The sequence below is a fragment of the Ailuropoda melanoleuca genome, chromosome 5 (genome assembly GCF_002007445.2).
Source record: "Ailuropoda melanoleuca isolate Jingjing chromosome 5, ASM200744v2, whole genome shotgun sequence".
Taxonomy (NCBI): domain Eukaryota; kingdom Metazoa; phylum Chordata; class Mammalia; order Carnivora; family Ursidae; genus Ailuropoda; species Ailuropoda melanoleuca.
In genome coordinates this window covers 88,361,152-88,388,017 of record NC_048222.1, presented here as the reverse complement: position 1 = coordinate 88,388,017, position 26,866 = coordinate 88,361,152, and the positions used below count along the sequence as shown (strand labels likewise).

Sequence of the window (26,866 nt, the reverse complement as noted above, 5' to 3'; positions counted from 1 at the left end):
AAATGTCCTCATATATTGTCTGAGATAGGCCTATCTGATCATTCAAAATTACCCAATTCTTGTGTTTCTGGTCTGCATATGACTTTTCTTCCTACTTTTAAAGAAAACATGGCAGGAATTTTTTCATCTTATATTAAAATTTACTTGCATCTCTCTACCTTTGCCCTCCATTCCATTCTGTCACACTGGTGATAGTTTATTGCCTCAGAGGTGCTCTAAATCATTTACAGCCCCATCACCTGAGAGGTCTCACAATATCAGTTGTGTTTATCATCATGTTTATGTAATTAATGACCACTTTTCATGCATAAAATCTGTGCTACATGATAGGGAACCCAAAACATGCAGTACAACTCTAATGAGAGAAGACAGATGATCTCATGGGAGATGGCTACTGATTAATAACCAACACAAATATAATACAGATACTGGAATTATCTAACAAAAATTTTAAAAGTTATTACAAAAATTTTCCAGGAAACAATCATGAATAGTCTTTACAGCAATGAAAAACAGAAAAGTCTGAGAAAATAGAAGATATTAAAGAAAATTTTAAGAAATTCAAATTTCAGTAACCCTAAGTAAAATTTTACTGGAAACACCACCATGCTAATACATTTGCATATCATCTATTGCTACTTTTAAACTATAGTGACAGAGTAGAGAAGTTCCAACAGAGTCCTTAAGGCCTGGAAAGCCTAAAATAATTACTGTCTGGCATTCACAGAAAACATTTGCTAACCCTTGTTTTCAAAGACTGTTCTCCGCACTTAGAGTAAGTTCATACTGTTTGAGAGAGCCAGTGTATAGTACCCTTCACAATATGGTCCTGCTTACCTCTTTGAAGGCTTACTTGCCATTCTTTGTCTTGACTTCTGAATTTTAGCCCTCCATGCTGAATTATACCAAGTTCCCTGAATTTTACACACTCTCTCACCTGGGTCCTGGTTATTCTATGCCTAAAACACTTGGCTTGGTTTTTGGTTTAGTTAACTACTTACTTCTTGGTTCATCCCTTTTTTAAGAAATCATTTCCTTGGCTTCCCCAAGACTGATTTATGTCCTAACAGATATTCTTACAGTAGCTTATGATAATTTCTAGTATATTCCTTTTCAATTACAATTGCCTCTATACTTGTCTCCCTTCCCACCAGGCCCTAAGCTCCTTAAGGGGAGGGACTATGTCTTAACCATTTCTGTATCTTCATTGCTGAGGAATGTGTGGCATTTAATGGGATTCAAAAAGAACTGCTGAATAAGTAAACAAAATAAAAGACACCACAGGTTAGCGTCTTTGAGCTTTTCTCCAATGTAAGGAAGAATTCTACGAAGATAGTCCATTAAAAAAATTACTTGAAACTATATTTAGTTGGTTGACAATCAGACTTGTCCTTTCAGAATGTAAGCTCCACAAAAGCACGTGTTTTTATTCATAATTGTATCTCCCTCGGGTGCACTGGATAATGCAAGAATGCTCAATAATTATTGCTGAATAAATAAATCATTAAGTGAGATCTATTCCATACCCCTGGCTACATACCTAAGGGACCTTTCTGAGATTCTATCAAAGTTTGCTACTTTGGTTCTCATCACGAATTATTCCTGGTAACAGATCAGAGTAATACAATTGATAGAAAGAGCTAAAGTAATATAATTTAAATATATATCATTAGTTCCCTCTCTCACACCACACACTTTTGTAATAAAAATCCTTGCTATTCTTTAGGTTGAATAGTTTTCTCCATTTTTTACATACAAAGAAATTTTTCCAGCCTCTCTCAATCCCTGTAAGTGTTCTTTCTTTCCAAGTACCCAGTCTACAAGTTTACATGTGTGTTAGACCAACACAGAATATTAACATTTTATACATACTTTCAGTTGCAGAGAAGGATGTGTCCAATGTTAACTCATCCAAAGGAATCACAAGTTGACCTCCTGCCTCCCATTTCTTGCGATCAGATGAAACAGATTTTTCTTTTTCACGCTCTTTGGCATCTTCATTAACAACTATCTCACTCGTATCAGAGTGACATTGCTTTCCTTTTTCATCTTCTTGAGCTTTAAGATTTTGATTTAATCTACGTAGTATTTCTCGCTTACTCTGAAATAAAGTGTTATATTTTAACATGTATACAAGTAAAATGATTGACAGAGTTTGAAAACTGTACTTACTGAAATAGCATTGTTAGTCTTCTGAATGTCTTCTGAGGTTTCCTGGGTATCAGTTAAACTTCTGTCCTATAAATACAGAGAGTTACAGAGTAAGAAATGTTATTTTAAATGTCTACCTTAAAAACTTTCGTATTTTTGTTACTTTTTGTTTTTCATTAAATTGCTCCTTGTGAATTTTTTTATCCCTGTAAAATGTTAACATAGCTTCCTTCATTATCAGAAATGAGAAATAGTTACATATAATTGATAGACTTAATAGTAGAAGGGCCAATTCTCAATTATTTATTTTTAGATTACTGATCACATATTTAACTATGTCCTCCTCCTTTCTGGCATCTGGTTTTTGCTAATTTTAGGTCAATGGTAGAAATGAAAAGAAAATTAACTCATATAACCCCCCCCCCATTTTTTTGAGAGAGACAGTGTGTGCATGCACGCAAGGGAGGGGAAGAGGGAGAGAGAGAATCTTAAGCAGGCTCCACACCCAGCACAGAGACCAATGGAGGGCTCAATCTTACCACCCTGAGATCATGACCTGAGCTGAAATCAAGAGTTAGACACCTAACCAACTGATTATTCATATACTCTCTTAATTAAAGCTAGGGAGTTTTGGTGGATAAAGTAATTCAGGCTAGGCTGTGTTACTTTGAAGCTGTCTTTATGTTTCATATATATATTCCTATTAAGCCATACTACCAAACATAATTGAGAATTGGCTTCTCTCCATAAGCAAAGAGAATAAAAATAAGTTCTGAGTCCTTTATACCAACAATAATATAAAGTCTGTCTTTTGATTAGTACAATCATAGTGATCTAGACCGAGAATTTTTAAACACATGAAAAGAAGAAATTAGTTATGAAAGCTATGGAAGCAAAAGTATCTGAAAGATGCAAAGTAAGGAAGAGCATTTTTCAAAGTTTCAAGCAAGTAGTATTTACCAAGACAATACATAAAGAAAAACCATTTCATTATATAGATTACCTCAAATTTTGTAATATTTGAGGAAAATACAAAAGAGTATAGTGGTCAGTTTAAAGTAATACACGTAAATGAGACAAAGAGCATTTTACCCAATAAAGTAGTCAGGAATTAGCAGTCGCTACAACCAGAGAGATGAACAGCTAGTTGAGATGTGAGACTGGGTACCAGGAAGGAAACCACACAGTGGTATCTAAAGTTGAAGTGAACAATGCAGCACACGCACAATCGTTATCAGAAAGAAAAGGAGACTAAACCTACTTGAAGAACAATAGTTTCATACATGAAGTTCTTGACAGTGACCAAGAAACTCGTATTTTCCTACTGAGTCTTATTTTCAAGATAAACACAAAGGCTATAAAAAAATTGGTGTTATCAGTAACATCAGTGTTGTCTGCAAAAACATAATGAAACTCAGCAATTAAAAGGCAGAGACATTAATTAAAAAGACAAGAGAAAATCAAGTTAATGTGTTATATAATTCAGTAGACTTTTTCCCTTCTGTGTGTTAAATTCTAGGCTGAAATTCTGTATCGTGAGCCCATTTCCTTTAATCCCAGAACAGAATTTTCACGTTTTAGATGAACACCTGACACATACTTCTAAGTTTAAACTTTTTAACGCCCACAATTCTTTGTTCCAGTATTCATATAGCATGACAGAGATTTGTAAGTAGAAGGTAAAATAAATAATGGTGGATTAAGTGTAATTATATTAAATCTTCCGAAATTTGTTATGACAAAAATTTAAAAATAAATGTAAACATGTCTTGGACTTTACTCCTAAAGTTAATTAATTTAAGTACCAAAGAGACATTATTTAAATAAAAAAATGAAACTTTGTTAAAAAAAAAAAAAAAGGAACCTTTGTTAATTGTGAGGGCTGGGGTATAAAAATGTTTGTTGCATTATTTTAGTGCATTTCTGTATATATTTCATTTGCTCAATATTCTTTTAAAGTATAAATGAGAGACAATCAGTTATATCTATTTTTATGTATTAGGTGGTCCTAGATATAAACCTATGAGCAGTGAGGCTCCAATACTCACAGTAAACCATACATAAAAATATTAAGAAGTTATTTTACTTTCCCTAGAAAAATTTAATACATTAGGAATTAATGTAATTTCATTAAATTTAATCGTTTTAATAAACTTTCACTTTGAGGAGTTCCAAATTTTAAGTAACTTACCATACCCACTTCTTTTAAAGCTGAAGTCACAGAAATAACAGATCTCATCTGTTGCTTCAATGGAGAGCCACCTGCTTCATGTTGTCCCAAAGGTGGAGACATATCAGAATTCTTTACTCCTTTGGCCACCAACTATAATACAGAATTTAAATACATTTGCAAATTTATAGTTGTATGAAGAGATAAAAACAGTTTTTTCATTTCTCAATTTTTATTGTGCAAGACAATGTGCTAGGTCTGAGGAAAGATCAGAAGAGTGAGAAACATCTCTGGCCTCAGATGTAAACATAATCATGTCTCATGTACTACTAAACAACTCCTTTCCATTGCATTAACAATGTTTCATAAAATAACCTTTAAAAAATCCTGACTTGTAAAAGATTAAGACATCAGTCCCTTCACTTTAATTTTAATTCATTATAACATTTGATGGGAAAAAATATTTTACTTACTAATTTTATACTTCAAAAAAGAAATGCTTATGCAAATTCTAAAAGTTTGGTACAATCTTCTTAAAGTTTGAACATCAATCACCCAACATAAGAACGCTCATTATAAAAATGTCAACATAATGGAAGAATGTAAGAAATGGAAGGTGCAGTTAACAAGATTTTAACTTCACTAAAAATATCACTTACTATAATCATATATTTGTTCATTTTTATCTTACCATTTAGACTAAACGATATGAAATAAGATACTGAACCATTAATAAAAATAAGGAAATGGCATTTACAGGTATGTTCATAGTGATGTGGCAGCAAATATGCTCACTATCTCTCTCTCTCCTTCAAACCAGTAAACGAAAATTTCTGGTGAGTATACATTTCAAATGCGACATTTACTGAACATTTTGTAAATATAAGTTAGCAATACAATTATAATATCTAGTCTTCTGGACCCTCATTTTATACTAATATCCATGTTGTTCAAAAGAAGATGGCAATAACAAACACAATATTGAAGAACAAAGTTCAAGAAATGATTCTACCCAACTTCTTCAAGTCTTACTATAAAGCTACAGTAATCAAGACAGTGTGGCATTGGTGAAAGAATAGACAAATAGAACAATGGAACAGAATATAGCTCAGAAACAGACCCACACAAATACAGTCAAATGAACTTTATCAAAGGAGCTAAGGCAACTCAATGGAGAAAGAATAGTCTTTACAACAAATGGTGCTGGAACATCTGGACATCCCAGGCCAAAAAAAAAGGGGGGGGATTTAACAGAGACTTTACATCCTTCACAAAAATTAACTCAAACTTCATTATAGACCTAAATGTAAAATGCAAAACTATAAAACTCCCAGAAGGCAACACAGGAGAAAACCCAGATGATTTTGGGTTTGGCAAGACTTTTTAGATACAACACCAAAGGTACAATCATGAAAGACAGAATTAATAAGCTGGACTTCAATAAAATTTAAAACTTTTGCTCTGTGAAAGACAAAGTCAAGATAACAAGACAAGCCACAGACTTGGAGAATATATTTGCAAAAGACATAAAGACTTAAAGTACCATTAACCAAAATACACAAAAAGCTCTTAAAACTCAACAATAAAAAAACAAACCACCCAATTAAAAAAAAATGTACTAAAGATCTGAACAGACACCTCACCAAAGACATATACGGATGGCAAATAAGCATATGAAAAGATGCTCCATATCATATGTCATTTGGGAACTGCAAATTAAAATAACGTGATACTACTACATATCTACTACAATGACTAAAATCAAAACCACTGAAGCACCAAATGCTGCTGAGGATGTGGAGCAACCAGAACTCTCGCTAATGTCTGATGGTAATTAAAATGGTACAATGGTTTGGAAGACCATTTGGCAGTTCCTTACAAAACTAAACATATACTTTTACCATGTGACCCAACAATCACACCCCTCGGTATTTACCCAAAGGAGCTGAAAACTTACATTCACACAAAAACCTGTACACAGATGTTTATAGCAGTTTTATCCCTAATTACCAAAACTTGGAAGCAACCAAGTAGTTACCTTCAGTAACTAAACAGATTTTTTAAAAAACCAGTACATACATGCTAAAAAGAAATGAGTTATTGAGCCACGCAATATCACAGAGGGCTCTTAAGTGCATATTACTAAACAAAAGAAGTCAATCTGAAAAGGCTACATACTGTATGATTCCAATCATATGACATTCTGTAATAGGCAAAACTATGGAGACAAAAAAGATCAGTTGGAGCACCTGGGTGCCTCAGTTGGTTAAGTGTCTAACTTCGGCTTAGGTCATGACCTCAGGGTCCTGGGATTGAGCCCCCATGTCAGGCTCCACACTCAGTGGGGAGTCTGTTTCTCCCTCTCCCTCTGCCCCTAACCCTGCTTGTGCAGGCATTCTCGCTCTTTCTCTCTCTTTCAAATAAATAAATAAAATCTTAAAAAAAAAAAAAACAATAAAAAGATCAGTGGTTGCCAGAGGGGTGGTAGGAGGAATGAACAGGCAGAGCACAGAGAATTTTTAGGACAGCAAAAATACTCTGTATGATATTATAATGATGGATACACGTCATTATACATTTGTCCAAACCTACAAAATATACAGCACCAACAGTGAACTGTAATACAAACTACAGACTTTGAATGATGATATGTAAATATAGGTTCATCAACTGTAACAATGTACAACTCTGGTGAAGGATGCTGATTAATGGGAGAGGCTATGTATGTGTGGGGGCAGGGGATGTATAAGAAATCTCTGTATCTTCCTCTCAATTTTGCTGTGAACATAAACTACTCTAAAAAAATTAAGTCTTCATATAAAAAAAGACAGAAACATTGTTCTAATCCATGGTTCAGCACCTCTGAAAAAGTATACTGATATTTAAGATGTTATTATAAATAACTTAAAAAATCTAAACCTAACACAACTAAGTATTATCTCCTTGAAAGATTACATAGAAATATTCTGAAATTTTAAGATGGTCTTATTTCATACAGGATATTCAAAAAAGGTATAAATTCTGATAAAATAAAAACAAGTTCCAAGTGGTTCTGAAAAAATAGCAGCATTCTTAAAAAAGTATGCTATTTCTCTAGATGATTATTTTGAAAGAAACAAATAAATCTGGATTTAGAAATTCTATCATTTTATTTAAATCAATAAATATTTCTCTAACCATGTATCATATGTATCCACTGTATAATCAAGTGAATGTTTAAATTCACTTAAAGAAATGATTTCATTCTTTTTTTTTTTTTAGAGAGAGAGAGAGCTTGCATATGTATGAGCAGAAAGGGAGGGGGAGAGGGAGAGAGAGAATCTTAAGCAGGCTCCACGCCCAGTGTGGAACCTGACACAGGGCTCCATCTTACAACTCTGAGATCATGACCTGAGCCAAAATTTAGAGTGAGTCGTTTAACTGACTGAGCTGCCCAGGCACCCTGATTTCTGCTATTTTAATAAATAAATCTGATGCAATTTTTGTGAGAAAACAAATATACAATATTTGATAAAATGAATCAACATATTCAAAGATGTTTTAAGTGCCAAGCACAGTGCCAAATAATGGATATCCAAACTGAATGATACATGGTAACTATGTGAGGTGACAGTTGTATTAACTAGACTTATTGTGGTAATCATTTCACAATACATATATACATCAAGTCATCATGTTGTATATCATATACTTACACAATGTTATTTGGCAATTATATCTCAGTAAAGTTGGAAAAAAAAACCCTAAAATGTTGTAGACCAGAACTAACTATAATAATTTTCAAACAAACAAAAGACAAAAACAAAACAAAATAGATCATAAAATGTTTTCTCTCAAAGGATTACAAACTATAAGAGAAAGGGAAACATAAATCAATCAGTATGTTACAGAGAAATAAAAGTAGATAGATGTGTGCCAAATGGTCTGGGGAAAAACAAACGAAATAAAATGAGAAAAGAACTGTGTAAAGCCAGGAGGGGAGATGGTGTAGTGGCCTTTGTAGGGCAACCAGTTTGAAGAGCCATTCATTGTTTAAGGAGGTCATAAAAATAGTTAAAATAGGACAGTTCTACACTCAAATCCCCAAACTCTCACTAGTCCTGTGATTTTTCATTGTTTCTTATCCTCTCTGAACTTCAAACTTCTTCTCTTTAATTGGGAATACCTTACTCATTGTCTCCTTACTGTAGGGATTAAATATGATAATTTATGTAAAGTGCGCAGTTGTGTTCCTAATAAACAGCAGTAATTATAGTTCAGCAAACATTTATTTAGTTTCTATTAAATAAGGTTATTTGGCTTAAACACTAGAAGTCTGACAAAATGAAGGAACTGGCTTTGCTCAAAGCCAGTTTCTAATCTCTAGAATGCAGAATAAAAACAAAAACCTCCCATTTGTGCATAATCAGAATTTAAAGTTTTTGCATGGCAAAAGGTTTATTGACACAAAAGTGAGTAAGAAGCAGAAATCTGAAAGACAAATACTTGGAATTATAAATTTAAAAAAACCTATGATTTTTAAAGAATGATCAAAAGAGTAATTTAATTGTATAAATAAACAGGAGAGATGATATGAATTTAACCGATTCTGCTAAAGAATAATACCAACTGCCTTTCTCGGCCTATGACATAATTTTTATTTATGCTTCTGAAGATGATCTCAAAGTCATTTCCAAAATAACTGGGCAGATGCTTATAATAGGAACCATAAGGAAACTCTTGAAAGAAAAAAGTCATCTACACCTGAATGCTTCAACTTATTATATTTCATTTTTATACTTCTTTTTAATGCTTATACACATACACACATAATTCATACACAATTTAAACAAACCACTAGCATAACTCTCTGAAACTGCAGACATACAGCCTAAGAAAAATTTTAAAAGCCTTTAGGGAATACTTAGCAGATTTATCTTTAGTTAAAGAATGGCAAAAGTCACATAAGGGAATTGAAAATCCTTTATCTTGACCTTATATTATTAAACTGTAAAGTAATGAAATAGAAATATTTTTATATTAATCTCAACCTTAAGAGAAATCTAAAGTAACAGAGATAAAAATCTGTTTACTGATAAAGTGCTATGAGTTAAACTGAGTAGGAGACCAAAGATAATCAAATTCAGTACAGTAGGGATTATGCTAAAACATGGAAAATCTCTACTAAATTCTCTTCGTACTATTCATCTTTGAATCTATAGAAGCACATCTTCTCTTTTAATCAGGAGAAGATATCTTTAATGAAGAAAATGTCACTTACTACTATTAAGAACTTGCTTTGTAGTGTATCAAAATCTGTCTGGCTGCCATTATATATGGCTGATGACTGGCATATAGTCTATTACCTAAAATAATCTGGTTTAATGTGTAAGACAAAGTTAATGGCACCTTGATAATAATGACCTTCAGCAGCCTTCAGTAAATCCTTATATTCCATAATCAAACATATACTAGTCTCTCCCCAGGTCAACTAAACAGATCATAAGAACCTAAAATAATAAACACACAGAGAAAGTCAGACATAATGAAATCTAAACCAAAGAACAAACAGACTGCCCTACTAAGTCTTCCAATTACTTAATAACAAAACTATGTCAGTTAACAAAAATATAAAGGTAATTCAGAGTAACTACTGAGGTGTTGGAACATCATTATAAGCCCAGGTAACAAACGCCACTAACTGATTAGTACAATAGGAGCTGGGCCTTCTATGTAAACATCATGGATATCTTATTCATAACCTCAATGTTAAGGCTATTCAATGTTAAACAGATCTTGAGATAGAAAATAATAACTTACTTTAAATTATCAAAAGAGAAAACACTAGACTGAGTTCTTAATTCAGAAAGTTCATCCAATATGACAAAAAAAAAATAAAACTAAGAAAACAAAACAAATTTTCACAGAAAATAAAAACTTTAAAGCCACAAAAAACCCCGCAATTTTGTTAAAATTGATCACCTCGTTACATCATTCTAAGCACAGTTTTTCAAAATCCAAACTTAAAAAAAAATTGCAACAGAAATAAAACACCAAACTAAAAGTTTCATTAGTCAAGCTAAAAAAAATAAACTGCTTTAGGAGCTATTTTTCCCAGCTATTTTCTCACTAAGTTCATAAATTCAAGACTTTTCTATATTACTTATACCACCACAAAAGGTTTTTAATTATCACTGTAAAATTGCTTCTATTTTACCTGTTAATTGTGTCCGTTTAAATTTGCTGAAAAATTAATCAGCAGTGCCACCAAATGACAAAAGGCAAAATTTCACCAAATAGTGAGGCCATGTTTATAAACACATGACACTATCAGTTTACCTATTCTTGAAGCATAAATGCAAACACTATTTCACCTCTAAGTGCTGAATGATTTAAAGATTTTATATATTTTAGGAAAATATTAAATGGCCTGATTCCGTATTTTGAATATAGAGCAATTAATTTCTCACATAATTTTATATAGCTTAAAGAAACAACCTGGTTAAATTTTATCAAATTCACATTTAACCTCTCAAAACCTTGTCTTTGAAGAACCAAAAATACAAAAGTATTTTTCTGAATAATTGTTATGAACTAGTATTGCTATAATGTATTTATAGCAATGTTCATGAATAAGAACACTCCAAGGTGGCCAGAAAGGGGAAGCATTTCTCCACCCTGAAGAAAGCCTGATAGAACTTTTTGGCAGATCTGAAGAATAGGACAAAGATAGAAACAAAAATGACATAGACAAGAGATAAACACAATGAAAAAGGAATTCCTCATACTCAAAACAGTCTCTCAGCTAAACAACACATAATTTCCCTAATTCTGTTTTTCATTTAATTTTAATTATTAAATGCATTGCTACTCTTAAGAAGCTATCTGCCTTATATTTCACTCAGAATACGAGTATATATGCCAACTGAGAAAGGCAATACTACATTATTTTGGGGGAAAAAAACTCTCCCACCACACATGAAATTTTTCTTCATATTAAAATCCTATGTTGTACTACAATTTTTACACTGAAATATGTGAAGGAAAAAATTTTATAAAATGGGTTTTTACGTGCCAAAGAATAAGAATAATTAAGGCAGTGATTTTTACCATTTGTTAGATCAAAGATACTTTTGACAATGAAAGATATGTGGTCCTTAAAGGGCTGGTATCCAAGATCTATAAAGAACTTCTCAAACTCAACACCCAAAAAACAAATAATCCAGTCAAGAAATGGTCAGAAGACATGAACCAACATTTCTTCAAGAAGACATACAAATGGCTGACACATGAAAAAATGGTCAACCTCACCAGCCATCAGGGAAATAACAAATCAAAACTACATTGAGATACCACCTTACACCAGTGAGAATAGCAAAAACTGACAAGATAGGAAACAACAAATGCTGGCGAGGATGTGGAGAAAGGGGAACCCTCTTACACTGTTGGTGGGAATGCAAGCTGGTACAGCCACTCTGGAAAACAGTATGGAGGTTCCTCAAGACGTTAAAAATAGAGCTACCCTACAACACAGCAATTGAACTACTAGGTATTTATCCTAAAGATACAGATGTAGTGAAAAGAAGGGGCATCTGCATTCCAGTGTTCATAGCAGCCATGTCCATAACAGCCAAACTGTGGAGGGAGACAAGATATCCTTCAACAGATGAATGGATAAAGAAGATGTGGTTCATATATACAATGGACTATTACTCAGCCATCAGAAAGGATGAATACTTACCACTTGAATTGACATGGATGGAACTGGAGGGTGAAATAAGTCAAGCAGAGAAAGACAACTATCATATGATTTCACTCATATGTGGAATAAGGAATAGCACAGAGGGCCCCAGGGGAAGGCAGGGAAAACTGAATGGGAAGAAATCAGAGAGGGAGACAAGCCATGAGAGACTCTGGATTCCAGGAAACAAACTGAGGGTTACGGAAGGGAGGGGGGTGGGGGTGATGGGGAACAGGGTGATGGGCATCAAGGAGGGCACGTGTTGAGCACTGGGTGTTATGCACAACTAATGAATCGTTGAACACATCAAAAACTAATGATGTACTATATGTTGGCTAACTGAACATAATAAAAAAAATTTGTAATTAAAAAAAAGAAAGATGTGGTCTTACTGAAGAAAAATTCATCAACATATATACGATCAAACTAACATTTCAGGAAGTTAATAATGCTATCTCTAACTCTGAATAACGTTAACCACTCCTGAGTTACAGTAACGGTAAGTAAATATAGACATAAGAAGACACCATACTTATCTATATTATGTCAAATCAAATCTTCTTTTGAAATTAATACTTGATAAAATAACTTTAAACCATTTTCTATTGATTAAACTGGATTTAAGCATTAAATTATGAAGACTGTTTTTTAAGTAACTTATAAAGAACAGTATTAGAGATCAAGCCTTTCATTTAGGAGATGAGGAAATAAAGGCCCACAAACATTAAGTCAGTTTTCCAAACTGGCAAATTAATTGGCAGAGCTAAGAATAAAAATCAAGTATTCTGATTCTTAGACTCATTTTTTTTCTCACGACACAAGAATGCAGTTAGTAAACCAATGTTTGAACACTCCTCTATATAGAACTCTGAAATGTTATGAGCCACAGAATTCCCAATGAATTTATTTGTGTTACTATTCGCCAGATATCATGCTAAGCATTTTACAAGGTGAATCAGGGTCCTCTGGTTGAAAGCAATAGAAACTAACTCTGGAGAAAAGGAGGAGGGGTGGAAGGGGAAAGAAGAAGAGAGAAAAGAACTGTAAGTAAGATTATAAAAGCAAAGGGAAGCCCTCCAAAAAGAACAGGAGATGAATCTAGGTAGCAAAACTAATTCATTGTTTCATCATGTTCCTTTACTGGATTAAATAAACTTCAAATCCTGTGATATTCTGCTCAAGCTTGAAGCCCTGGGAGATGATTCAATTGGTCTACCTTAGATGACCTGCCTATCCTTTAGCTAGAAGAAGCCAGAATGCCTCGTTTGACAGACTGACCAAAAGAGCACACAATAATTCCCCCAAATGAAAATGGGTTGCTTGCCTGTTTGTTGGACCTGAGAAGTCAGGCAGACTGCCGAAACTAGTATTCTTTATCAATAATATAGTCATAAAAGCTGTCATTTGTGCACACTTCAGAACTATCTAAGACAGATCTACCATTAACAGAGAAAATATATAGAGAAAAAAACCTTTATATCGGTTTAAGTGGCTTAGAAAGCAAAGACTTTTAAGGGAGGGGGGTAGTTCTTGGACTGTATTTTAACTATATGGATGCTCTTGAAAGTGCGTTGGATGGATGGATGAGGTCTATCTAGTGCAGTCTTCTGGAAGGAGAAGCCTGGCTCCAACTGATTATCTGAGGAAACGGAACTGTACTATTATACAGCTGCCTGGTAATAAAAGTATTATATGAGAATGTATAGTACCTGCTCAGAGCTGAATCAATGTCAGACATAATTTATAAAATGTACTTGTTGACATATAAAACCTCACATGCTTCCAGAGGTGCTCCCCTGCTCCTCTCCTTCTGCCTCCTCTACCATTACCACCACCACCTGTGAAACTTCCGCTCCTGTTGCTTAGGGAAAGTTAGCTTAATGCCAGGAAGATCATTAGAGGAGCAGCTTTGAAATAGGGCCCCTCAGCGTAAGGGGAATCCTGATTCTCTTTGATGTTCTTGAAAATTTTTCATGTCTTGCAGACTTCTCTGAAACACTGTAAATATCTAGTGACACTTGGAAGAGAGAGCATGATTCCAAATTGATCTCATGATGTGTCTATTTAAATGGATGAGATTATGTGGCAAGATTAAGGATAAGAACATTCTGAGGTAGTCAAAGATGGGGCTTCCACCAGAACCTTATAGGCCTATGTGGCAGGTCAAAAGAACAAGACAACAATAGAAATAAAATACACAACAAAGAGTGAAAGGCAAAGCAGGAGGAACACATCATATTCAAAATATAGTCTCTGACCTAACCGAAGAATAGACTTCCACAGATATGTTGCCTGAATTGATGCTAAGAAATATGCAGATTGGGTACCCTGCTATGATAATTTAGATGAAAAATACTGTAAAACAGCTCCACTTAGAACTGTAGAACTATAATTGAAGGATGTCAATGGAAGTGTCAAGCACCAATGAGAATAAGAATGCAAGAAAGCCTTGGTGGCTCAGTTGGTTAAGCATCTGCCTTGAGCTCAGGTCATAATCTTGGGGTCCTGGGATTGAACCCCATGTCAGGCTCCCTGCTCTGCGGGGAATCTGCTTCTCCTCCCTCTCCCTCTGCCCACCCCCACTCATGCTCAAGCTTTCTTTCTTTCAAATAAATAAAATCTTTAAAGAAAAAAAAAGGAAAAGAAATAAATGGAACAGTCAACTCAATAGATTTTATACACTGATACTGAATGATCAACCATATGCTTATACTGACTCTTGGACAGTGGTTATGAACTTGTTGAATGGGTAGGACAATAAGAAATAAGCTACATCAAGAAAGCCTGTTTGGGGAACTGTGCTTTCGAAAACCATTATATAAGATGTACTTAAGACTACATTTAAAGGTGTTTGTGGGCTGTTTCGGTCCACCAAAAGCAGATTTCAGGAAAGAAACATAATTATACAGCTCATGCTTTGTGTTCTCTGAGCTATATTAACTTGAGCTGTTGGAAGCATAACATTCTGAATCACTAAAATGAGCAGTCCCTACATGACTGGGAGAAAAGGAAACACTTCCCATTGATAAATGTGCTACTCCAGTATCCCACATGCTGATCACAACATCGACTAAAGACACAGCCATTCACTTTTCCCTGGGGAAATCATAAGGTGTATATACAGTTGGCACAGAGTGGCAGGTGGCTATATAGGCCTGCTGCCAAGATGGGCCTATGCACGCATACATACTGAGAGCAGAGTATATGGAGTAGCTGTCCCATCTCTAAGACTAAAGGGTATCACATAATCAAAGCCATGCAGACTGCTATTATCAAATACTTGGATGCCCCATCTAATTGTGCATAATAGATCATATTTTAAAAATAAGGCTGATTTGTACTAAGCAGAAGTTTATCATAGTTAATGGATATATTACTACCCAATCATGTGCTATGTAGACTGCTGGAATGGATTATTAAAGACTAAACTAAAAACTGTAAGGGCAATTAATGGTCCTTAAAATTTGCAACTGCGGTATTACAGCTGAACACAAGGATGATAACAGCAGGCTTATCAAGAGGAAAGCTGATTCAAAAAGAACACACAGGGAGTTTCATATGGATTCATCTTGATATAATCTCTGCCCCACTGTGCAAATCAGCACAGGATGAAATGTCCCTGTTTCTTGTGTTGAATCTTCAACAAATCCAAAAGAACAAAAGCAGATTGTTCCTAATTGCTAGATATATGCCACCAAAGGTAGGCTCATACTATTTTCCAGATTAAGGTAACCCTGAAGGGACTTGGGTAGTAAAAGAAATCATTGGCTCTGACTATGAAGATGAATTATTTCTACTTCTGACAAATTTGGTTGCTAAAACTTTCTCTTGAGGAGGAGCTGGTGAGTTAGGACTGTAAATATCTCGTACTCTTGCCCTACTGATGCTACTACATCTGAAGTAAGGGGGTGGGGGGAAGGGAATTGAGGAACACTGGGTTTAAAACATTTAAAAAGCATAGCAATCTAAAGTCAGGTAAATTTTGGTCAATGGGCCAGGAGATGATTACTAGACACTCTTGGAGAAGATGAAATACATTACCACAGTTACTGTTCCACACTCAAACCTTGTCCATGTTATGTCAGGAAAGAAAAAGGGGGAATTAGATGAGATTTCTACTGCTGGACTTTTAAAACTTAAGAGAAAAATGTAACTAAATGAGGATGAACAAATCAGAACAAAACATTACCTAAAATTACTGTGAACAGAAAACAAAAAGGAATGATCAAACAACCCTTAGACTTATTCTAACTTTCGGAGTTGTCTCTTTCACTCATTCTCTTATAGCTAAGTGGTTCTTTTTCATTAGGAATCTGGTAAGAAGAGAATCTCCCTATATGTTACTTCAATTGGTGAATTAAGAAGAAACACACAAGACATCTGATCAAACTTCAACACTTGTCTCTGATAAAAAAGATTATAAATCACAGAGATACCATATTCTTTATTATTTTATCATACATAACAGAGAAATGACTCAAGTATTTCCATTAGAAACAGGAACAAAATATTAGCCCTATTATTGTTTAATGTTGGCCTAGAAGCTCTGGACAACGTAATAAAAGTAATATAAGGTACAGCTTAAAGAAAGCAAAGGAAATTAAGGTGAGTGCATAAGAATAAAGACTTCAACATTGGGCTGCCCCAGGTTCAAATCCCTGTTCCATATTTAATGGAATTATGACTTCATCTAATTGTTTTATCCTTTCTGTCTGCTTTATAAAGTTGTAAAAATTAAAAAAAAAACAAAATACGTACAGTGGTTATAATGTGCCTGGCATACAATGAACAATAAACTGTAGGAATTACTGTTATGATATATATCATGACTACTTGCCACTGATATAGCTGTATACTAAAAATCCAAAAAATCAACTGAGAATTAGTAGAATAAGCACTGTATAAGCAAAAACCAACGATTTCTCCAAATATCAGCAATATTTTTTAGGGAAAAAAAAAAAACTCTTTTAAAACAGAAATAGAATTAGGTACTACCAGCAAATAAGCTTTACAAGAAATATAACAAGTATGACCTTAAAATGATCAAAATTGTGTAAGAGATACAAAAGAAATAATGAATAAATGTAGATACTTAAAATGCTCCTGAATAAATTAATTTGTAGGTTTAAGGTAATACTGATAAAAATTCTGACAAAATTTTTAAAAAAGATTTATTTATTTATTTGAGAGGCAGAGGGAGAGAGTGAGGGGGGAGAAGGAGAGAAAGAGAAGCAGACTCCCCACTGAGTGAGGAGCCCAACACAGGGCTTAATCTTATGACCCTGAGACCATGATTTGAGCTGAAATCTAGTCAGATGCTTAACTGACTGATCCACCCAGGCATCCCCCAACAGAATTTAAAAATAAAATAAAATAAAATAAAATAAAAATTACCCAGGAATGTATCTGGTAAAGAAAAAGAGAGCAACTAAAGAAAACAATGTAAAAAGAAGAGTAAAAAGGAAATGAGGGAAAAACTCTATCAGAAATTTAACTATATTCTAGGGGCGCCTGGGTGGCACAGCGGTTAAGCGTCTGCCTTCGGCTCAGGGCGTGATCCCGGCGTTATGGGATCGAGCCCCACATCAGGCTCCTCCGCTATGAGCCTGCTTCTTCCTCTCCCACTCCCCCTGCTTGTGTTCCCTCTCTCGCTGGCTGTCTCTATCTCTGTCGAATAAATAAATAAAATCTTTATAAAAAAAAAAAAAAAAAAAAAGAAATTTAACTATATTCTAAACCCACAGTTACTAATATAATGAGGTAGTGACAGAACAGACAGAGTAATGGAGCAGAAGACAGCTTGATGCATGTATATTATAGAGTCATTCTCTAGTCTGTATAAGAATTTAATATATAGGTATTTATATTAACATTTATATTAATAATTTATATTAATATTAATTCATATTAATTATATAGGTATTTATATTAATATATAAAGGTAGCTTTATAAATCAGTGGCAGAAGGAAAGCATAGCCATTAAGTGATGCTGGAATTTGATTAGGTATTTGGCAATAATAACAACTTATTATTTTAAAACTTAACTCATTTTAGAGTAAGTAAATTAGGCTTTCACCCCAAATCGAACCCCAAAATAACTTCCATATTGATCATCCTTAAATACGGAACATAAGGTGACAGAGAGGGAGAGCTGGGGGAGGGGATGAGAGAGGGAGAATGAATGAGAATAACAGATGGAAAAGAAAAGAATTACAAAATTATAATGGTGACATACTAGCCAGTAAGAGATATAGGAACATTAACATGACCAGGATCAAGAATACTGCATGGTGACTAACATAACATAATAAAAAATTATTAAAAAAAAAAAAAAAGAATATGAGCTAAATCTTACATGCTCTTCCCAGACTTTCTTTTCTCTCTCATATGCTTCCTTTCTCTTTCGTTCTAATTGTTCTTTTAGTACAGCAGCACGTGCACTTGCTTGGGCCTGAAAATAAAAACAATCAACAAAATTAGTTACCAGAAAGAAGGGCATAGGTTGTTTTTTTTGTTTGGTTTTGTTTTAGGTCTCTAAAACGATTTACTTATTAGCCAAAAAAGAGGAGTTGTGGGGGTGGGGAAGAACTTCTCCAGTAAAAATAAAAGCTCACTCTATATCCCTAGCACTGAAACCAGGGCTCAACACACAGCAGCTGCTCAATGAGTATTTGTTGAAAAAATTAATACAGGCACATTCTAACGGAAATACAAATGTAAAAATTTTAAACTATGGTTATTATATACAGACTTCATTTGTCTTCACAGAAACGCCAATTACATTTTTCATTTTCAAGGTTACCATTTTTTCTTTTTAAGATTACTTGTGCAATAGTTTCATATACTTCTGTCATGATTTCATCAAATTACTCTCCATAAATACAGGATATGAAGAGAGGAAGACACTATTTTTCAGAAACCAAACAGTGAGGGATAAAGGGGAATGAAAAATTAAGGCAAGATTTCAACCTCAGGTTCCAATTTTCTCAAAGAAAACTGTGTATTTCTAGTCTATACCTTAAACGCTTCAACTTTTTTACGCCGCACGTCAGCCTCCTCACTTCCTTCTTGTCCTTCGGAATAATCAGCTTCTTTCTACAAAGTAAGTAGATAAGCAAACCACTTAGGACAGAGCCTTGAATTCAATGCAGAGCTCTGTGGAAGACAATTTGAAGAAACTAACACCTAAAAATATAAAATGGTAAATTGTTCAACACTACTAATTTTCTCTCCTGCACTGCAAATGAACTATCCACAACTACCAACTCTTATGGACAATGAATGGAAAAAAAGACAAAAATAGAATGATACAGAATGATCACAGGTACCACTTATATTTTCCTCTCAGAATTCCTCTGGAAAAAAAATGGTCTTATCAATTTTAAATCCCACATCTAAAATGTATTTTCTTTCTACGTATAGTTTTCTGATCTTTGACTCTAACTCCATCAGTTGTTGTGTTAGTGGCACAGCATTTATTATTTTTTTAAAAATTTTATTTATTTATTTGAGAGAGAGAGAGAATGTGCATGAGCACAAGCAGAGGAAAGGGGGGTGCAGAGAGGGAGAAGCAGACTCCCCGCTGAGCTGGGAGCCTGACTTGGGGCTCTATCCCAGGACCCCGGGATCATGACCAGAGCCAAAGGCAGATGCCTAACTGACTAATCCACCCAGGCGCTCCAGTGGCATAGCATTTTTAATCTATTATAATGTCATTCAATTACTTTTTTAAAAATTATTTTTCAACCTGCCTTTTCACCACGAAGTTTGGCTTTAATCTGTTGGCGCTCATTGAAATTCTGCAGTCTTATTTGCCTCAGTCTTGCCAGATATACCTACAAGGAGAGAAAAAAAGCATACAGCATTTTAATTTAAAGAAAAAACTATCAACATTTTTACTGCTAAATTTTTTTTAATTTAAAGAAAAGTGTTAATCTGAATACAAGAAATAAAAGTTTCAAAATCTGGTTAATGGAAATGTAATATTAGCTTTCAAGTGTTTAATTTAGATCAACTTATTTCTGAAAAGAAACACATTATAATTATAAATTTTTAATTTTATCAAAAGAAAAGAAATTGAACTCAGAATACTGAATATCAGTTATGGGGCAAAATTATGACACAGCATGTCAGTCAAATTATATTAACAGGTCCCTCTAGACCTACAAAATCCTTAAATAATTGTTAAGAATTTAAACCATGCAAGAAAGGAAGGCAATAAACTCAAAATGGCTATGTGACGGAGGTAGCGAACATGCGGGAAGCATACCTCTTCCTCTTTGTTTCTTGGCTTCCCTCCTCTTGAAGAGCTGGACCTGCCTCCATACATAGCTGCCAGGTTTTGCAGGATTCCCTGTTCATCATTTAATGTACTAAGTTTAAAGAATCACTAAGGCTACATTAGCATCTTACCTAGGAATATCCAGGTGCCACTTTGTTTCATTTGGCAAACACTGATCATTTCTAGCTGGTAAACTTAGATAAACCCTGGCATTTTCCCGTATCAATATAACCAATACATTCATTGAGAACAGAAGGAGGAATTAAACCCCAAACATAATTATTCAAAAGAGAGACCAGCTATGTTTTTATTAGTCATTTAAGTAATCAGGTTTTTAAAACTGCTTTGGAAGTTAGCTAAATCCGAAATCAAAGTTTTGTTCTGTAAAGGGCCTATCTTTTCTACACATTTGTTTACATACTAAATATACAGATACAATATTAAATATCTGAACTCAAACTCTACACTTGGGCATGTCCTGTTACTATACTGCAAATGATCATATTCAATCACAAACTGATATCATTTTTAAATAGTTTATCATAAACATGGAATTATGTCCTTGTTAGAAATTATTAATATCCTTCAAAAAAAACCCAGATTGTCAAACTATCCATTTTCTCTTTCTTCAGCACACAACTATGCTGTAAGATTTTTTCCTGAAAAAAACATCAGTGTCTTTTTTCTTTTTTTTTAAGATTTTATTTATTTATTTGACAGAGAGAGCCAGCAAAAGAGGGAACACAAGCAGAGGGAGTGGGAGAGGAAGAAGCAGGCTCCCAGCAGAGGAGCCCGATGCGGGGCTCGATCCCAGGACTCTGGGATCGCGCCCTGAGCTGAAGGCAGATGCTTAACGACTGAGCCACCCAGGTGCCCCAAAACTGTCAGTGTCTAACTTGCCTATCTAATGTCTTTTTATCAGCTTGTTGAATGCATAGTTTTTTATATTCATGACCTTCATTTTCCTGCTTCCTGTTTCCTTTTTTTTCCTATTTACTTTCTAACCTACTACAATCTGGTTTCCAATCCCACTAAGACTGAAAATTTTCAAGGTTACCATTGACTTCCTAGTTCACAATTCAAATGGACCCTTTTGAGTAAACTTTGCAATTAATATTTCCACTAGAAATTAGTTTGACTGAATCCATATAAGTATTTTTTTCCTCTCACAAAAATATATGTTCACTGGAGAAAACTTATAAAATATAAATCATTCACAAGTCAACAAACCGAAGCACCTAGTGTCTCAGGTTATTCACTTCCAAACTTCCTTCTCATATGTATAAATACATACACATTTTATCTTTACAAAATTGGAATTTTACTATAGTTCTTCTGATTTTACTGTAATATTAATCAGCATATTAATTAATTTTAATATTGTCTTTCCTCACATTCAATATCCTTAAAAACATTTTTTTTCTTAAAAACATTATTCTTAACTGACTATATAGTATTCATAATATTCCACCAAATAGTGTTCTATAATTCACACACTGAAAAAAAAATCTCTCTTCTCTTTCATAACAGCACTCTCTCCTGAGTTCTTCCAATCAATCTTCACTATTTTTCCCAGGCTTTTCTCTTCTTTGGCTCGTCACTAATGTCAATATTTTGTCAAGGTTCGTTCTCTGGTCCTGCTTCTCTTCTCATTCCCAGGCTTTACCATATGTTGCCAATTCCCAAATCTCAATCAACCTTGCAGTCCTTTTTTTTTTTAAACATCTATGTATATTCAACTGACATCTGGACAACTCCACTCTTTATGTAGCAAAGCTACCTCAAACAATTTATAAACCTGACTTCACCATTCTTTTTACTATAGGATTTTATTCCTACTTCAGTTATAGATCACCATCAGCCACCCAAGCAAGCAAGCTGGGAGTTATCTTTGCCTCTTTTTCTACTCTGCCAAAAACAAATGACTGTCAAATTACCAGTCCACCTCCTCCTAACTTTCTAACTATTCCTTTAGTTTCTGCCTTAGCTCATGCTCTCTTCTCTTGATTTCTGACTTTCCAAGAGTTTCCTAATTTATCATTACACCTTAGTCTATTCCTTACCCAGTCTATTCTCTACAATGCAGAGTAACCTTTTTAACAGTTTCTTTCACATCAAAGCCCACATAAATCTTTCAATGGTTCCCATTAACTTCAAAATATAATCCACATTCTATTGTTGTATGGCAGATAAGGCCATTTCTGACCTAGCCATATCTATTATCTCTGCCCATGCCATGTTCTAGCCATGAGAACTACTTGTGGTTTATAGACTATGCCATGATTTCACTCATCTTAAAATGGCTAACTCTACTCATCTTCCAAAATGCAAATCACTTGCTCATACTTCCTCCAGTCAGTTAAGTGTTATATGCCATTCCATTTTTATATATACTGTCTGCAGTAGTGTTCATCAGTGTATTATAATGGTGGACAGGCAGTATATTATGACGGTTAAAAACACAGACTATGGAAAACTCCAAATTCTGTCAGTTCACACATTTGTCAATGTCACCTAACCATTGCTGACCTTCAGCAAAATTACTTAAACTTGCTGTAAGCTTGGGCATAACAACACCGCCTACTTCATGGGTATGCCAGAACAAAAAGTATTCTTATATGAATGTGCTCTGCCTGTCTCTTCTTGGATCCTGACCAAAGGCTACTGCCCCCTCATTTTCTTCCCCTCCTCAAAGGGATCTTGGCATTAGCTTATCAGTTCCTTGAGCTTTTGAGATATGAGTCAGAGAGTGGGAAGGTGAAGGAAAACAAGAAATAGGCAAGGCTGGGCAAAGATGTGAGGTGAACTATGAAAAGATGAATGGAAATATCTACAGTTACAAAAGAGTGGGTGGAGAAGAGAGTATCACTATAGACTGTATCTTCCTTTCATGGTATTTGAGAACTTTAAGTAGAAAAATCTGAGTTACTTTGAAGCAATTTTTAAAAACATTTTAGTCTGAAATATATAGATTCACAGAAATGTAAAATGTACAGAGAGTTTTCATGGACCCTTCATCCAGCCTCTCCCAATTTTATCATCTTGCATAACTACAGTACACTATCAAAGCCAGGAAACTTATTTCAGCAGTTATATAGGCACGTATTATGTATCTGTATTAATGCAATTCTATCATACATATAACTTTATGTAACCACCGCCATAATCAAGATACTCAATTGTACCATTACTATATACTTCACAGCCATATTCACTACTCCCATACCTAACACTCATCAACTACTAATATGTTCTCCATCTTTATATTTCACAAAATTTACATATTGGAATCATACAGTACGTAACCATTTGAGATGGACTGTTTTTTCTTCATATTATTCCTTGCAGTCCACTCAAGGTATTGGATGCATAAATCAATGGTTTGTTCCATTTTACTGCTAAGTAATATTCCATGGTATAGATATACCATAATTTGTTCATTCATTCACTCACTGAAGGACATTGGGTAGTTTCAACTTTTTGGCTATTAAGAGTTAAAGCTGCTAAGAACATTCATGTACAAGTTTCTGAGCGAAAACACATTTTCTTTACTCTGGGACATAGATGCAAGAGTAGAATTACCTATGGTAAGTCCATTTTTAGTTTTAAAGGGGATTGTCAAACTATTTTGCAGAATGGCTGTATCACTTTACATTCTTACCAACAATGAATGATCCAGTTTCTCCACATCATCACCAGCATTTGGTTTTTATCACTTTTTAGTCACTTTGATAGGTGTGTAGTGATACATTAATGTGGTTTTAATTTGCAATTCCCACATAGCTAATGCTGTTACCTGCCATCTGTACATCCTCTTTGATGAAATGTTTAGTATGTCTTTTGCCCATTTTCTAATTGGATTCTCAGTGTTTTTAACATTGAGTTTTGGTGGTTCTTTGTGTTCTAGATCCAAGCCCTTTGCTGAATATGGGGTTTACAAATATTTTCTCCCCAAGTGTAATTTATATTTTCTTCCTCTTAACAAGATCTTTTGCAGAACAAAAGTTTTTAATTCTGATGAAGTCCAGTTTATAACGTTTTCCTTTATGGATTGTGCTTCTGACACCAAGTCTGAGAAAGTCTGAGGGCCGAAATTTTCTCCTTCTTCTAATAGTTTTACAATTTTATGTTTTTCCCTAGAGTGTATGGTCTCTTTTAATTATTTTACAAGGTGTGAGGTTTAGGTCAAGGTTCATATTTTTGCCTATGAATGGAAGTCCAATTTCTCAAGCGCACATACTGAAAAGGCAATCCCTCCTCCACAAATTGCTTTTGCTTCTTTTTCAAGAATCAGTGGGGCATATTTTTATAGATCCATTTGTGGGTTTTCCATACTGGTCCATTAATCTATGTGTCTATCCCTTCACTAATACTATATTGTTTTGATTTCTATAGCTGTAAGTAAGCCTTAATATAAAGAAGAATCATTCTTCCCACTTAATTCTTCAAAAATTGTTTTGACTATTTTAAGACCTTTCTCATTCCATATACATTTTAGAATAAGTTTGTCTGTATCTATAAAAAATGTTCCTGAGATTTTACTAGGAATTGCACTAAACATAGATCAATTTAGGACAGCTTGCCATTTTTACTACATTGAGTCTTCCAATTCATGAACATGGTATGATTCTCCAAGTATTCAGATCTTCTTTGATTTCATCATATTCTGTCATTTTAATTGCATAAATCCTGCATGTTTTAATTTTTTTCATTTTCTGAAAGCAATTGTAAATGGTATTGTATTTTTATATACTTGTTCATTGTCAGTGTATAGAAATTCAATTGATTTTTAAGTACTGAATCTTGTATCCTGTTAATTATAATGAACTCATTTTTTAGTTCTAGGAGAGTTTCTGTAGAGTTTGTGGGATTTTCTAAGCAAATAATCATGTCAACTGGAAATAGCAATCATTTTATTCCTTCCTTCTTTTCACCTCTGTATGCCTTTTATTTCTCTTTCTTGCCCTACTGCAGTAACTAGAACTTCCGGTACAATGTTGTGATTTGAGTGGTGAGAGCAAGCGTCCTTCCCTTTTTCCCAACTGTAGAGGGAGAGCATTTAGTCTCCTATCTGTACGAAGTTAGATTTAAGGGGTTTTTTTTGTTGCTGTTGTTGTTGTTTTTTGTAGATGCCTATTATGAAGTTAAGGGTGCTCCCTTTATTTCTAGTTTACTGACAGTTTTTGTCATGAACTTCGTTAAAAGATTTTCTGCATCAATTGATATATGATTTTTCTTCTTTAACCTACTGATATGGTGGATCACACTGATTTTCTAATATTGAAACATGATTTGCATTTCCAGACAAAATCCCACTTTGTCATGTTTGGATTAGAGTCACCAAAATTTTGTTACAGATTTTTGTGTCTAGGTTCATGAGATGTATTAGTCTGTACTTCTCTTTTTTGTGCTTTGTCTAGCTTGAGTATCAGGATTATACAGGCCACAAAATAAGTTGGGAAATACTCCTTCTATCTCCTATAAGAGATTATATCATTGTATCAAACTGAGGTTAATTCTTCTTTGAATGTTGGGTAAAATTCTCCAGTGAAACCAGGTTGGCCTGGAGATTTCTTTTTTTGATAGCTTTTATTTATTTTTTATAATAATTTTTTATTATGTCACCATACAGTACATCCCTATATTTTGATGTAAAGTTCCATGATTCATTACTTGTGTATAACACCCAGTGTACCATGCAATATGTGCCCTCCTTAATACCCATCACCGGCCTATCCCAATCCCCCACCCCTCTCCCCTCTGAAGCCCTCGGTTTGTTTCCCAGAGTCCATAGTCTCTGATGGTTCATTCTCCCTTCTGTTTACCCCCCCTTTCTTCTTCCCTTTCTTCTCCTACCAATCTTCCTACTTCTTATGTTCCATAAATGAGTGAAACCATATGATAATTGTCTTTCTCTGCCTGACTTATTTCGCTTAGCATTATCTCCTCCAGTCCTGTCCATGTTGCTGCAAATGTTGTGAAATCGTTCTTTTTGATGGCTGAGTAATATTCCGTTGTATATTTGGACCGCATCTTCTTAATCCAGTCATCTGTTGAAGGGCATCTCAGCTCCTTCCACAATTTAGCTATTGTGGACAATGCTGCTATGAACATGGGGTGCATACGGACCATCTCTTCACTACGTCTGTATCTTTGGGGTAAATACCCAGTAGTGCAATGAAGACATACAAATGGCTAACAGACACATGCAAAAATGTTCAAAATCACTGATAGCTTTTAAATCACAAATTCAATTTTTAAAAGTTACAGGGCTATTTAAGATATCTATTCCAATTCGGTAATTTGTAGTTTTCAGCCTTGGTCTATTTCTTCTAAGTTGTTGAATTTATGAGTGTCAAGGTGCTTGTTGTTATCCTTTTATTCACTACAAGATCTGTAGTAATAACCCTTGTTTTATTCCTGATATTGGTGATTTATGTCATCTTTGTTTTTACTGCCGTCAAACTAGAGATTATCAATTTCATTCAATTTCTAAGAACAAGCTGTGTGTTTCATTACATTTCTCAATAATTTTCCCATTTT

General features: G+C 34.3%; 1 protein-coding gene across 8 annotated transcripts in view; it reads right to left on the bottom strand.

Annotated features, from left to right (window-relative positions):
- The window catches only part of NEK1 (NIMA related kinase 1), a 229,862-nt gene that overhangs the window by 81,156 nt on the left and 121,840 nt on the right, over window positions 1-26,866 (bottom strand). For 7 of the 8 annotated variants that reach the window (XM_019798524.2, XM_019798525.2, XM_034661388.1 and 4 more), the window contains 7 exons: window positions 20,312-20,395; window positions 19,794-19,877; window positions 19,060-19,137; window positions 18,398-18,493; window positions 4,343-4,474; window positions 2,173-2,238; window positions 1,873-2,101 (listed from right to left, as the gene is read on the bottom strand). In XM_019798524.2, the coding sequence (XP_019654083.1) occupies window positions 1,873-2,101; window positions 2,173-2,238; window positions 4,343-4,474; window positions 18,398-18,493; window positions 19,060-19,137; window positions 19,794-19,877; window positions 20,312-20,395 (769 nt within the window). The remainder of the gene's footprint in view (window positions 1-1,872; window positions 2,102-2,172; window positions 2,239-4,342; window positions 4,475-18,397; window positions 18,494-19,059; window positions 19,138-19,793; window positions 19,878-20,311; window positions 20,396-26,866) is intronic. The other variant, XM_011223585.3, reaches the window with a different exon arrangement.